The sequence below is a fragment of the Gouania willdenowi genome, chromosome 4 (assembly GCF_900634775.1).
Source record: "Gouania willdenowi chromosome 4, fGouWil2.1, whole genome shotgun sequence".
Lineage (NCBI taxonomy): Eukaryota > Metazoa > Chordata > Actinopteri > Blenniiformes > Gobiesocidae > Gouania > Gouania willdenowi.
This window is the reverse complement of record NC_041047.1, coordinates 23,091,973-23,105,418: the sequence shown is the minus strand read 5'-3', so window position 1 is coordinate 23,105,418 and position 13,446 is coordinate 23,091,973. Positions and strand designations below refer to the sequence as shown.

General features: G+C 37.7%; 1 protein-coding gene across 5 annotated transcripts in view; it reads left to right on the top strand.

Moving 5' to 3' along the window:
- Positions 1 to 13,446, top strand: part of clocka (clock circadian regulator a) — a 41,384-nt gene that overhangs the window by 14,114 nt on the left and 13,824 nt on the right. For all 5 annotated transcript variants that reach the window (XM_028444128.1, XM_028444131.1, XM_028444130.1 and 2 more), the window contains 10 exons: positions 8,026 to 8,216; positions 8,293 to 8,384; positions 8,514 to 8,573; positions 9,740 to 9,888; positions 9,964 to 10,055; positions 10,146 to 10,235; positions 10,334 to 10,454; positions 11,691 to 11,801; positions 11,897 to 12,015; positions 13,002 to 13,084. In XM_028444128.1, coding sequence (XP_028299929.1) covers positions 8,365 to 8,384; positions 8,514 to 8,573; positions 9,740 to 9,888; positions 9,964 to 10,055; positions 10,146 to 10,235; positions 10,334 to 10,454; positions 11,691 to 11,801; positions 11,897 to 12,015; positions 13,002 to 13,084 — 845 coding nt within the window. In that variant the 5' untranslated portion in view covers positions 8,026 to 8,216; positions 8,293 to 8,364. The remainder of the gene's footprint in view (positions 1 to 8,025; positions 8,217 to 8,292; positions 8,385 to 8,513; positions 8,574 to 9,739; positions 9,889 to 9,963; positions 10,056 to 10,145; positions 10,236 to 10,333; positions 10,455 to 11,690; positions 11,802 to 11,896; positions 12,016 to 13,001; positions 13,085 to 13,446) is intronic.

The window sequence follows — 13,446 nt, the reverse complement described above, 5'->3', positions numbered from 1 at the left end:
CTAGATCCAATCAAATAAGTGCCGGTCAAAACCTGAGATGTGCCGGATCCTGCTCCGGTGATCTTGGCCATGGTGGATGTTGGAGTCTGACTGTTTGAAAGTGTGAACAGGTGTGTTTTATACAAATAACGAGTTCAAACAGGTGCCATTACTACAGGTAATGAGTGGAGGATAGAAGAGCTTCTTAAAGAAGAAGTAAAACATCTGTGAGAGGTTGAATTCTTGCTTGTTTGTAGGTGCCAAATACTTTTTTTTTTTTTTTACATGTATTTGATCCAATACTTAGTTTGTTCACTTCCTGGTCAACATGCTAGTGGAGAAAACCAAGTACCCTAAAAATCCCAAGCAAGCACAGGGACAAGATACAAAATTCACATAAAAAGTCTATAGGAACTACTTGAATAGATGAATACATCTCCTGGATTTGTCTTTGCTTCTAATGATCCATCAATGCATTGGAGAAACACTCCTCCTGATGGACCGAGTGCTCTTTATACTAAGTAGGTATTAAGCCAGGGATGCCTTCACTTAAAATATACAGAAGCTTTGTTCCAGAGGACAATGCAGCAGAGGTCACAGGAAGCGTGTGTTCGTGGAGGGTTGCACTGAATTTCTGTAGTGGTTTCTTTCCATGACAAAGCTAATTCACCCCCAATTTCCCATTATTTGTACATGTCTAACTGAGTGAGTATCAGCTGTGGAGAAATGTAACAGAGCTATTTATACCTTGCACCTTGAATGGTTGCTATGGTGCTTCCCATTGGCACAGTTGCTGTTCTGGCTTCCCAGTGTGGGGTATGGCACGGTGCGTGACTGGCAGCACCATAAATCCACTTCAGTGACTCATATCCTCAAATCTCTGCTGCCCTAAATCAGAGTTTGTACACACACCCACAGACAGGCACACGCTCGAGTGAAGACATTCATCATTGCTGTGTGGGCAATGGGAACATAATGGAAACTGAGTGGCATCCGTTCTTGAATGTGCATAAGTGAGAATTGTTTTTAATTCAGTTTTATTGTGTGATGTTTCTGTAATCCGAACTAAATCTGCATTCCTCTTCCATAACAGCAGTTCTTGCTGAGGTTCACGGACGGTTTGCATATTTGCAAGGGTAGGGGTTCAAGGTTTAAAACAGGAACCCTAAGACAGATCCACCCTCACACATATGTGAGAGAACTGTCTTGCAAAATGTGCAGCTTTGAAAAGATTTTTGATAACAGTGTGTAGCGTTACTGGTGAGAAAACAACGGTGCCGCCTGGCGCCTGTGGATCTGTGATTAAGTTGGACCAGAGGAGGAGGTGGAAAGTAGGTCATTGGGCCAGCAGGTCAGTGAAGCACAGATGACATCACGGTTATACAAGCCCGTGCTCTCAGTTACACAATACTGCCACTGCTGAGGCTCCTGCTTTCCCCACTACTCCAACAAGTGTGGCTCCTTACATTTTTCTCTCCTCTTGCTCCCAGGCTGCTAACACTTTTATTGAATTGACTGGCATTCATTGTTGTTTTTTCCTTTCACTTCTCCTAGTTAGCTTGGCTGTAGACCCACTGTGTCAGAACTCTGCTTTTTTATTTTCAGCAGGTAATACATTTAAAGATAAAGCTTCCCTCTCTACACTCCCTTTTTACAGTTATGTTTTCTGGTGTAATTGGCTGTTTAGTTTGACAAGGTTAAGGATGTTGGCGTGTTAACTGTTCACTCGGTGTAAATTCTAGTCGACTGCCAAAACATTGTTTTTTTTTTAGTTTGTTTTTCAGTGACATAATAAAACCGCAATAAATGAAATTGTAGCAACATATGAACAACAATAAGGTTTTTAAATGATCAATGTTTGGAAAATGCACAAAACCTGCCACCATTTGACAGTGGTACTGTGTACTGTGATATAGCAAAGTGCATGTGGTTGAATATTTTTCCATCCCTGCTAGATCTGTCCCAAGCGAGTGTGTCTTTTCAACTGCAGAAGACATAGTCAACGTCCATATCTTAAATCAGGGTTTTGCATGACAAGATTTTGGTTGTAATTTTAGAGTGCCATGAATTGGCAATGTCAGTTTTTTATGTTCTATTTGCTGAGTGGATGTTTTTGCACTTTAAATGGAAAAAAAATGGTCAGACTCTCATTTTGTTTATTTACATATTTTTATTCCTTTCGAGTTGAAAAGGTTATTACCATTGTAAGGATGTAAGTATGCCCTGAGTTAAAGTCAAATAAAAGCATGGTTATTTTTCCAACTGCAATTTTCCCTTTCGATAAATATCGTATTGTTATCGTGAGTTCCATTAGTTGTTGAGATTTCCTGACCTGAAAATCAAAAAGTGATTTTGGAACATGCACAGTCATGCAGTTAAAAAATAATCTACATAGAAATCTGGTTGCTAAATGTACCTGAGTGGATTAAGGTTTCCCTTTGTCTTTTTGACTCTCCCTGTGTACACAATAAAACTTGTGTTTTTGTGTCTCTGTCGCTCTCACTCGCTCTTTGACCAATTTGTTCTTAGTGTTTCTAGTCGAGTGTTGTTTGTCTTTTAGAACCACGACATTGAACTATTTCCAGGTCTTTGTGTGCATCTGATTACATCTGTTCAAGATGGACTCATCCTTTTGCCAAGTTTCAACTGGCTGAGCTCCAGGTCACAGTGACTGTACGGATTTTAGTTGCAGCAGTTGATTTAGAAGTTTTGAGAAGTCTGATAGTCTTTGTTGTAAGTGGAATTATGTTTTTCACATTTCGTAGCTGAATTCCTCTTTTTGTCCTGGCCATTTTAATAATTCTTATAGGGTATTTTGTAAACTTACGCACAAATGTTCATTTTAAGATGTAGCTTGGAAAATCCCTTTTGTATTTCTATATTAAATTGGTTATCTTAAGAGCTCCCCTCTTTCCTATTTTTTTTTTTTTTGCATTTCATGAATCTCTTCCATAGTCTATTGCAGAGCGTAGATCACAGTCTCACTCACACACACACACGCACACGCACACACACACACACACACACACACACACACATTCTCTCTCACATTCCCTCCTACAACCAATTTTGGGACTTTGATTATCATAACATAATCAAACTACCAAACTACCATTGGTATCGAAAATTTTAGAGAAATGCGTTTTTGCACAGTTGCAACCTTTTTTAGATGAAAATGGCACTTTAGACCCATATCAGTCAGGCTACAAAGCTTTGCACAGTACTGAATCTGCACTTTTAAAGGTTTTTAATGACCTGTTTTTAATGACTGATTCTGGAGGTTCTGCCATTTTAGTGCTTTTAGACTTGACGGCTGCTTTTGACACAGTCGACCACACAATTCTTTTAGATCGCCTAAGAGATCGCGTGGGTGTCAGGGGGACCGCGTTGGAGTGGTTTAGGTCCTACCTGTCGGAGAGGTCATTCTCCGTCAGGCTGGGGGACTCCTCTTCATCTTCTGCCCCACTTCACTGTGGAGTCCCCCAGGGATCTATCCTGGGTCCCATTCTTTTTGCGATATATCTCCTCCCACTTGGAGAGATTTTTAAGAAACATGGCATGTCTTACCATTTCTACGCAGATGACTGTCAAATTTACATGCCCATTGCAAAGAATGACCACAGCCCCCTGACACCCCTGCTCCACTGTCTGGGTGACGTCAAGGCTTGGTTAGCCCAGAATTTTTTAAAACTGAATGAGGGAAAAACAGAAATAATGGCATTTGGATGTACCCTCGCAGACTTGGGATCACTCCAAAAGTATTTGCATCCCAAAGTCACCAGCCTTGGCGTCACCATAGACAGTGATTTTAAATTTGATAAACAGATCAATGGCGTTTTAAAATCGGGTTTTTATCATCTTCGTCTTTTAGCCAAAGTTAAGCCTTTTTTATCATTTAATCTTTTTGAACAAGTCGTGCACGCTTTTATTTCAAGCCGTCGGGACTACTGCAACGCACTTTACTCGGGCATCAGCCAAAAGGCACTTTACCGCTTGCAGTTAGTCCAGAACGCAGCGGCACGACTTTTAACAGGGACCAAAAAGCGTGAACACATCACCCCAATCCTTGCTTCTTTGCATTGGCTCCCTGTTAAATTTAGAATTGATTTTAAAATTTTATTGTTTGTTTTTAAAGCTTGGAATGGACTGGCCCCTCAGTATATCACAGACCTCATCCAAATTTACCGACCCCCACGCGCTTTGAGGTCTTGAGGCTCCAGCTCGTGGTTCCGAAGGCGAACCGTAAAACTAAAGGGGACAGAGCGTTTTCCGTTGTCGGCCCTAAGCTGTGGAACGCTCTGCCCCTCCACATCCGTACGGCCCCCACCGTGGAGTGTTTTAAATCTCGTCTCAAAACTCACTTTTATTCTCTGGCTTTTAGCACCGCGTAAGTTGTGTGGTCCTCTGTGTCTTTTATTTTATGTTTTTGAGTTTTATTCTTATTTATAGTTTTTAATGTGTTTTTTATTTATATTTATTCTTTTAAACTGTTTTATTTTTATTTATTGTTTTATACTCATTTAGTGGCAGAGCTCATTTGTATTGTTTTGGTTTTATTGTTGTGGTCGCATGTTCAGCACTTTGGAAACGTTTTGTTGTTTAAATGTGCTATATAAATAAAGTGGATTGGATTGGATTGGATAACATAAACATTTTCTTGGACTTTGGACTTCCAAAGAGCGGCCTTTCACTTGGTTATGTTAAACCATTTTACTGCATTTTCTGGAGGTTGTTATACCCCATGGAGGGGAACAGCCTATTTTTAGACTGACTATGAGGCGACCAAATGTTTTGATACTGTTTACTTGAGCCTTATTTCCACAGCTGGGCTGGCTCAAATGTTCAGCTTTTGTTGAATCTGGCCAGACCTTAAAAATCTGACATTTGTGTTTCCATAGACTTGAGAGTTGCACTGGGCCCCCCTCCTACTTACACTAACTACACCATTAAACGTCTCAGTATTCATGCAAACTTTATGACCAAATATATAATAATATATGTTCAAAATGCACACATAGGTGTGGATTCACTAAAGGTTTAGGAGTATTAAAACATGTGCAAACATCACTCCTCGTGCTAATAAGGGGTACAAACCCCAGGGAATCAGGACTGCGCGTCTTCTGCGCTTCACAATGCGCCCACAATCCATTTAGCGAGTTTCCCTCTGATGAATATGTAAAGTAGGCGGATCTCACAAGGGGAGCACAAAAAATGGGGAGAGGAAATTAATGCAGTGAATGCAATCTAATTCATCAAACCTGGAATTGTTTGTATTGACTGTTTTATGCGCCGAAAAAAGTATAACCCACAGGCAGGTGCAAACTCACACACAGAGATCATCACTGCACTGAATGTTGACACAAAATACAGCGGAGGTGGAAAAAATGCTCCAGTTAACCTTGCTAGTGTAAGAAAATAATTTAAATAAAACAATAGTCAATATTAACAGCCACTGAAAAAAAAAATGCAGAGAGTAAAGTGTGTGTATGGAGAGAAAAAGGTGGACACTCGAGGCGACGCGTGTGGAGTCTGGTGTAGCTGCGGTGCAGAGCGTCTCTGTGCACGGAGATCCATGAATGTCGCTGCGCACCGCACCAATGAGCTCCTGTGTCTTCCTCTCCATGTTTTGACCCTCAAACTCTCGTATCGCATTGATGGCAGGAGCGTCAGGCCAGAATCAGCTGAACAGCTGCATAAATTACGCAGCGTTGGCACAACGTTCACAAATGAGAGTGTGCGTGATAAGCGCTGCTGGGGAGCTCAGACCTGCTGGATGATGGTCAGTAGATCATATTCAAATGGTGCAGACTGATTGACAGACTGCTGCTGCATTAACTGTGATCAGTGGCATCAATAGGAAAGTTTCTGTCCAAATCTGCTTTTTTTCATTGACTGATAGGAGCTTAGTTACAGGACCTGATGAAGCAGCTGCATTAAAGGGGACATATTAAAAAAATGTCCTACTGTGTAGAAGTCTCAAAGTAACCATGACAACATAATGACGGCATTGTAAGTGAGAACATTAAGGATAAAGCACCCTGAGTTACTGACAATGCACAAAAATAAGAAAACATTACTGTTGTATCAGTTTAAGCACTGATCTGAACACATTGAAAGCATTGTAACCAACACTGAAATATTGCACAAATACACAAAAATATTGATTAAATTTCAAAAAAACAAAAAAAAAAAATTTTAAATAAAAAAATCGCGATATTGTGAAATTGATTTTTTTTCACACCCCTACTATGCACACTGCTTTAAATGCTGCAATGTTAATGAATTCCCCACAACAGGTGAGGAAACAGCGCCACCAAAGGGTTTAGGGACACACCTGGTTTACCACTCTTTATTTCAGATCTTAGTGAATTTGCCCCATAGTCCCATATTGAATTATCTCAGGAAATAAGCATTATTTCATCCCGAGGTTGTTTCCTGAAAGCTAACGGCTACAGCAAAGTCAAAGTTTAACAATGCTTTTTTTGGCTTAAAAACTAGTGTGCTAACTGACAACAAGTTTGACCACTGAAATATGCTTTTAGCATTTTTTTAAGAGAACAGTAAACCCATCTCCAGCCGCTGACCTTGTCAGAGATCACTTCTTGGTTCTTTGTGGGATTGTGATTTCTGCCTCAGATACAACCACATCAACAAGCCAGACATCAACTCCAGAGCTCCTCAGGGCTCTACTTTTTCTAATCTTGACCTTTCAGTTCTGTCCTCTGATAGTGAAATGCATGCTGGGCTACTTAGATCAGGTCGTGGTATTTTAGGTTTCAGGAACACTTTTGGCCATGGTCCATTTTGCCTTATGTTTTCTAAAGCATTTGGCTGCATATGTGCATAAAATATTTTTCCATACTCAAAACATTATTCTACCACAAGCTTTCATAATGGGGTGGAATCATTTGGAGATTTAACAGTTTTCTTTTTCTTTTCTTTACCCCTCATTCCTAACATAAATACCATATAAATCAGTTCTGCTTTAAACTGCTTTTCCTTAATACAATGTGGGAATAATAAACATTTGGACATGGAACAAACAAATTACCATCATTTTTTTTTTTTATTTTAAAAAGAAAAGGCTGATTTAAAAAAAAATGTGTGCTGCAATAATTGGTACATTCACTTGAATGTGATGTTGAGCCTAAAGTTGGATTATATCCCATTTAGAAGGTTGAAATCAAATCCACTGTGGTGGCGTACAGAGTTGAAACTGTGCAAATAGTTATAGACTTAAGTGTATCAGGGAAACACCCACTCACCCCACCCTAACTTGTCAGCCGGTATGAGATGAACTCTGAAGATTGAAACCACCATTTTCACACATCATATTCAGAGTTCCAGCACATGTGTGACGGATATGCAGAACGCATTGTAGAACGTTTTCGAAATATTTGTTATATAGATGTTATAATCACTCACAGCCATTGGTAAGCCAGATATAACCATAGGGCATTGGACATTGCCAGCTAAAAACAGCTGTAGAATCCTCAAAATTTGATATTTGTTGATTCTTTTTTTATATATGTAGGTAACACCTGATAATCTGCTCTCATCTTGTTTTCAAGCCAATATACATAACTCCATTTTAACTGTATATGATCAAATAAGCCAGGCAAGGATGGAAATATTTGTACTCTCATGTTCATACTACAATATCTTGGTTGTACTGATACCTACAGTGTTCAAAATTCTTCTAGAGAAACTTCACAATGTTATCTTTCAAAAGAGACCATCCCCATGCATGTGCATCAAAGGGTTAAAACACAGTTATCATTCAAATTTAGGAATGTCTTGGACAGGTGTTTTTCCGAAATCTGGATTGACCTTAAGGCGTTAAAGGCCTGTTGTAAGTTTTATTTAATGACAGTTTATTCTGAAGAAGTGATACTGCTCATACTTGAGGAATGCTAACTCACTTTAATTAATTACAAAAAATTGGAAAAGGCCAAATACTGTAAGTGTTTACATGATGTGTTCTAGTCGTATGATTGACACAGGCTGTAAACAGTGATATTATGCTTTTTTGTTTTTGTCTCACAGACTCAAATGTTGCTGCCATGTGCAACTCTTGCTCTCGAAGCAGACAAAAAAATTCTACACACCAATGATATTTTAGCAACTTTCTGTCTGTCAAGAGACATTTTTGGTAACGTGGGCAAGACCCAGTCTTCTGCCTTCATTCTTAAACACCTTTCTCATCCACTCACATTATAGTCTGCACTGTCTGTAAGGTGAGTTGTATTTGCTCTGCAGATGGATTCTGTGTCATTTGTCCGGTGTCATTACATGCATTGTTTCTCTCTCTAGCGATATTTACAAATGTCTACGTCACGATTAAAAGAGCCGTCTCCAACATTGCGTCCCTAGACAAGCTACAAAATGACTTCGAGCATTGACAGGTGAGTTGTACATCAGAGGTTCTTGCATGTACTGCCCTTTGTGTGACTTTCAGTAATGAATAAACCTCTGCAATAGTGGGACACATTAAAGGTTTAGTAAATCTTGTGTTGTTGTTTTTCACTCATTAGGGATGACCGCAGTATCTGCGATAGTTTGAAGGATGAAGATGACAAGGACAAAGCAAAACGGTGCATTTCGTTTGGTTTATTTTTACAGTTCAAACACCTATAAAGTTATTAGAATAAACAAGAACAATAGAACCCTTTGAATATTGCCACTTTAGTTTTCATAAGATTATATTTTTGTCACAATGCTTATAAACTGAGCTTTGCTAAGCCAGGAAATCATGAAAAGGCACACGTCAAATGTTAGATTCTCCTTAACAATAATGTGCCTGGTGCATGACTGGTCTGAGTAGAAAACACTGTGTGGTTTTTCACTTTTATTTTCAAAACAAGTTCTGATGAACCACGGCCGGGCCCGCGGAATGTCTCCTCGCCAAATAGCACGTACCACGTTCCTGAGAATCCAGTCAAATGACTCGGTTCCACCAAGTTAAAACACATGAAATTGTGCGACGTAAAATCATAATATATGTTGAATTGCCCTTGAAACAATATATCACACGACTATGTTCCGATAAATTTAGAAATTACCGGAAAAGGGTCATTTTTCAAAGCGGTGTCCGAGAGGCTCTTGACATCTGCTCAGAGAATATCCGTGCCATATTACAGCCCGATTCAACAACCATTAATGGAGGAGTAGTCATTTGAAAAATGGAGCCCCCTGTTTCCCCTGTGGTACATATGGCGTAATGGGCCCCATTCATATATTGGTATGTTTCAGTGATTTGGTACCCCAACTGTCGCAATATTTGACTCACAAATAAATGAGAAAATTACTTTAATGGAAATTGCCAAAAAAAAAAGGAGGGTGGGCCCCTAATTGAATTGTGCGAGGCATAATCGTAATCTACGTTGAATTACTTTTGAGAAGATATATCACACGACTATGGTCCCATAAATTTTGTAATTACCAGAAATGCATTCCGATCTAACGAAAACTTACGGAGGAGTCGTCATTTGAAAAATGGGCCCCCCTGGTGCCCCTGTGATGTTCTTTTTAATTCCATATTGACCCTTGTATTTATATGTAATATATTTATATATATAGTATTTTTTTTTATTGCCCACATCTTTTGCACAATTTTTTCTACATTGTCTTGTGTCTTGCACTATTTATGAGAGCTGAGCTATTATTTTTCAAAAATGTTGTTGTGCTTTTCTTGTACAATGACAAATAAAAAGGATTCTGATTTTGATTCTGATTGTATTTGTTATTGCTAACCTCACAGGGTTTCCCGTAATGATGCTGAGAGGAAGCGAAGAGAACAGTTTAATGTCCTCATCAAGGAGCTTGGCACCATGTTGCCAGGAAACTCTCGCAAGATGGACAAGTCCACAATTTTGCAGAAAAGCATTGACTTTCTACAAAAACATAAAGGTAAGAAATTCTAACGCTGCAGTATGTGATGGTTTTGACATCTTATTAACTCCATTCTTTTGTCCGCTTTGTTAGAAATTGCTGCACAATCAGAGTCGACAGAAATCCGACCAGACTGGAAACCTTCTTTTCTTAGTAACGAGGAATTCACTCAGCTGATGCTGGAGGTCAGATGACTTTCCTACTGACTTTGTTTTAGTTTTTTTTTTTTTCAAGGCTTGTAAATGAATAAATCTTGGACTTTGTATGTTGATCAGGCTTTGGATGGATTTTTTCTTGCAATTATGACTGATGGGAATATAATCTATGTCTCTGAGAGTGTAACTTCCCTTCTAGAGCACTTACCTGTGAGTCAAACATTCTTTCATTTAAACACACAAACACAACAGATGCTTTAACTACAGCAATGAAAGTCTCACTCACTTTTTTTTTTTTTTTGGTTCAGTCCGATCTTGTGCATCAGAACCTTTTGAACTTTTTGCCTGTGGGTGAACAGTCGGATGTGTACAAAGCTCTGTCCTCACACGTCATCGAGGGGGAGACGCCCACATCTGAGTTTCTTAAAAGTAAGTGGAACTTTAGTATTTACATTTTTTGTTATATTTTGTTTATAATGTTTTTTGTCACAAACAAACAAAAACCTGAACAAAAATTATGTTTTCAAGTTAGAACAGTGAAACGCCCCCTCCCCCACCCCAAAGCCCCAGCAGAGCTATTCTCTCAATGTATTATAATCAATAACAGAAGTTCAAATATGTTGTGAAAGGACAAATTATTAAGTATATGCATATGTACACATACACAATAGATACATACATATATACAGTATATGCATACACCAGGGTAAGGGTCAATTACATTTTTCAGTTACAATTACATTTTCAACTACCCATAATTAATTACAATTACAGTGATGGGATTTTTTACAATTAAAACTAAATTACAATTATTTTTTTTGTTCTCAGAAAGTCAATTAAACAATTACGTTCTCAATTAATAAAGTTCAATTACAGTTACTCACAATCACTGAGCCTGAAATAAACAATCTAATAAAAGTCAACCTTCCTCGTGTTAGCTTCCTGTTAGCATCTCTTATGATAACGGTTCCTAAATCAGCTGTAAAATACACTAAAAGCAAACATCTATCATGTAATTTCTTTCCTATCTATTGGTTATTGTTAGGCTTCCTAATCAATGAAAATATAGGTTTTAATATTTTGGTGTCAGTATACCCCTAGATTTGAATTATTTTAAAATGCTAAAATATGGAAAAGCTTGACATGAAACATATTTTAATAACTGTTAACCACATATGTGTAGAAATGTAACATGGTTCCCCAGTTTACAACTGCCAGTTTTCATAGAATTTTTATGGCAATTACAATTACAAAGTCAATTATCAAAACTCAATCACAATTTAATTACGATAACGACATATTTTTAAAATGACCATGACAATTCTAATTATGCCATAATTGTAATTAATTATCAATTACACGATTACAATTATAATTGACCCCAACCCTGGCACACACACACACACACAAAAAATAAAAACATGAGTCAGCATCAAAATAAAGACGTTATCCAAGAAGTGGTGGGATTATCAGCTATAATTTACAGCTTACATTTTTTCTATATAAGTTATAAAAGGTTAAAGATGGTATAACATTTCTGGGCACTGCCTCTTGTGGTGTATCGTATTTTCTCGTATTTCAAGAAATTAACAATATAATTTACCCGTGATTTAAAAAAAAAAAAAAATTAAAAGAAATTAAAATGATGTTTGTTTTGTTTTTAAGCAAAAAATCAGCTGGAGTTTTGCTGCCACATGCTCAGAGGGACGATGAACCCCAAAGAGGCCCCAGTGTATGAATATGTCAAGTTCATTGGCAATTTGAAGTCCCTGAATGGTGAGTTATAATTTACTCAGCATAAAAAATAGTTACTAAAGCTGATTAAGGGACAAATATTTACCTTTTTGTTTCCATTTGGACTTATTTTTCAGTGCCTAAATGTACACAAAATGGTTTTGATGGAGTGATCCAGCGATCGCTTCACTCTGCTTTCGAAGACAACATATGTCTCATAGCCACAGTGAGGTTGGCCAAACCACAGTTTATAAAGGTGAGTCTTCTTTGCATCCAGCTCACCTTCTCTCTGGGTGACACACACTCACTTACATGCTTCACTGATTAGAACCTGTTCTCTTGATTTTGATGAAGCTTGACATCAGCGACTGCGATAATGACAAAATCATCCATTAGAGGCAGATCTGAACTTGAACCCTTTGGTTTCAAAACCTACATGACGTGTGCTTTGTCCTACTGTATGTGTCTATTAATCATTGAGTGACATTAGAGCTAATGTTTGAATGAGCTATAAAAATATTTAACTCAGACTGTGACTGCTAAACCAACCAAAGACTGCAAAGTTCACTGAAAGTGATTTATATGATTTATGTATAGAGTACATTTTATGAAATGGACTTGGAATAGTAATAATGATGGAAAGGGAAAGTTTTTTATACTCAATTTAATAATGATGAAATGCCAAAAACTCAAAAGTGCATTGACACAAGGTAAATGTGTCTTATTTTATCCAAAATTCTATAACTGCAGCTTTTTTTCAACCTAAATAAAACGTGATACATTTTTTTAGACCACAATTTTTTTTATTACCCACAAGCTCCAGATAAACTCAACATTTCTGCATTTTATAAACCAACCCCTTTGTAGGAAAAAGAAAGTCATTATTAAAACGTTATTTAAAAATTGTTGTTTTTAATAGAAGACAGCTTGGGACCCACTGAAATTTGTAATTTATTTTTTAATTATTACTCTCTGTGATCCACCGCACACCCAATGCTGTGATAAATGTCCTGCAGCACCACAAGCTATTTAAGCCTCATGTCATTGCAAGTATTTAAAGTAATGACGCTTTAGTTACTGCTTTTGATCTGCTGAAAATCGTACTTTAGTGTTTATTAGTTAAAATAATGTTTTCGCTAAAGAAATGTATTACTTAGATACATCTTTTAGGAACAGTTTTGGGTCAAAACTGCTTCAGCATTCTGCTTGTGTCGCTTATTCTGTTTCCTTTTGTTTACACAGGAGATGTGCACTGCAGACGAGCCCAATGAGGAGTTCACCTCCAGGCATAGCTTAGAGTGGAAGTTTCTTTTCTTAGATCACAGGTAAAGTTTCTGTTCATTTATTAACACCCATTTTTGGATCAGGGCAATTTATTGTATTGTGGCTTTTGTACAGTGAAGGATTTGCTCACAATGGACCAAATAACACCAAAATCAATAAAACTTGGCTTGGTTTTTGCTTCTAATTTGTACAGTACTTAAAATATTAATTTAAGGCATAGGGGAATCTTTTTTTCATTCTGATTTAATGCTGTTGTTGTGGAACCACAATGTAGTAAATGTGCATGTGTGTGTGTTTCAGTCGTTTTTATTCAAAGTGCGAACTCTTTTAAAGTTTGCATTACTACATTAAATACTAACCATAAGCAGGTAGTAATTAAAAAAAAGAAAACTTTTTCTTTCCG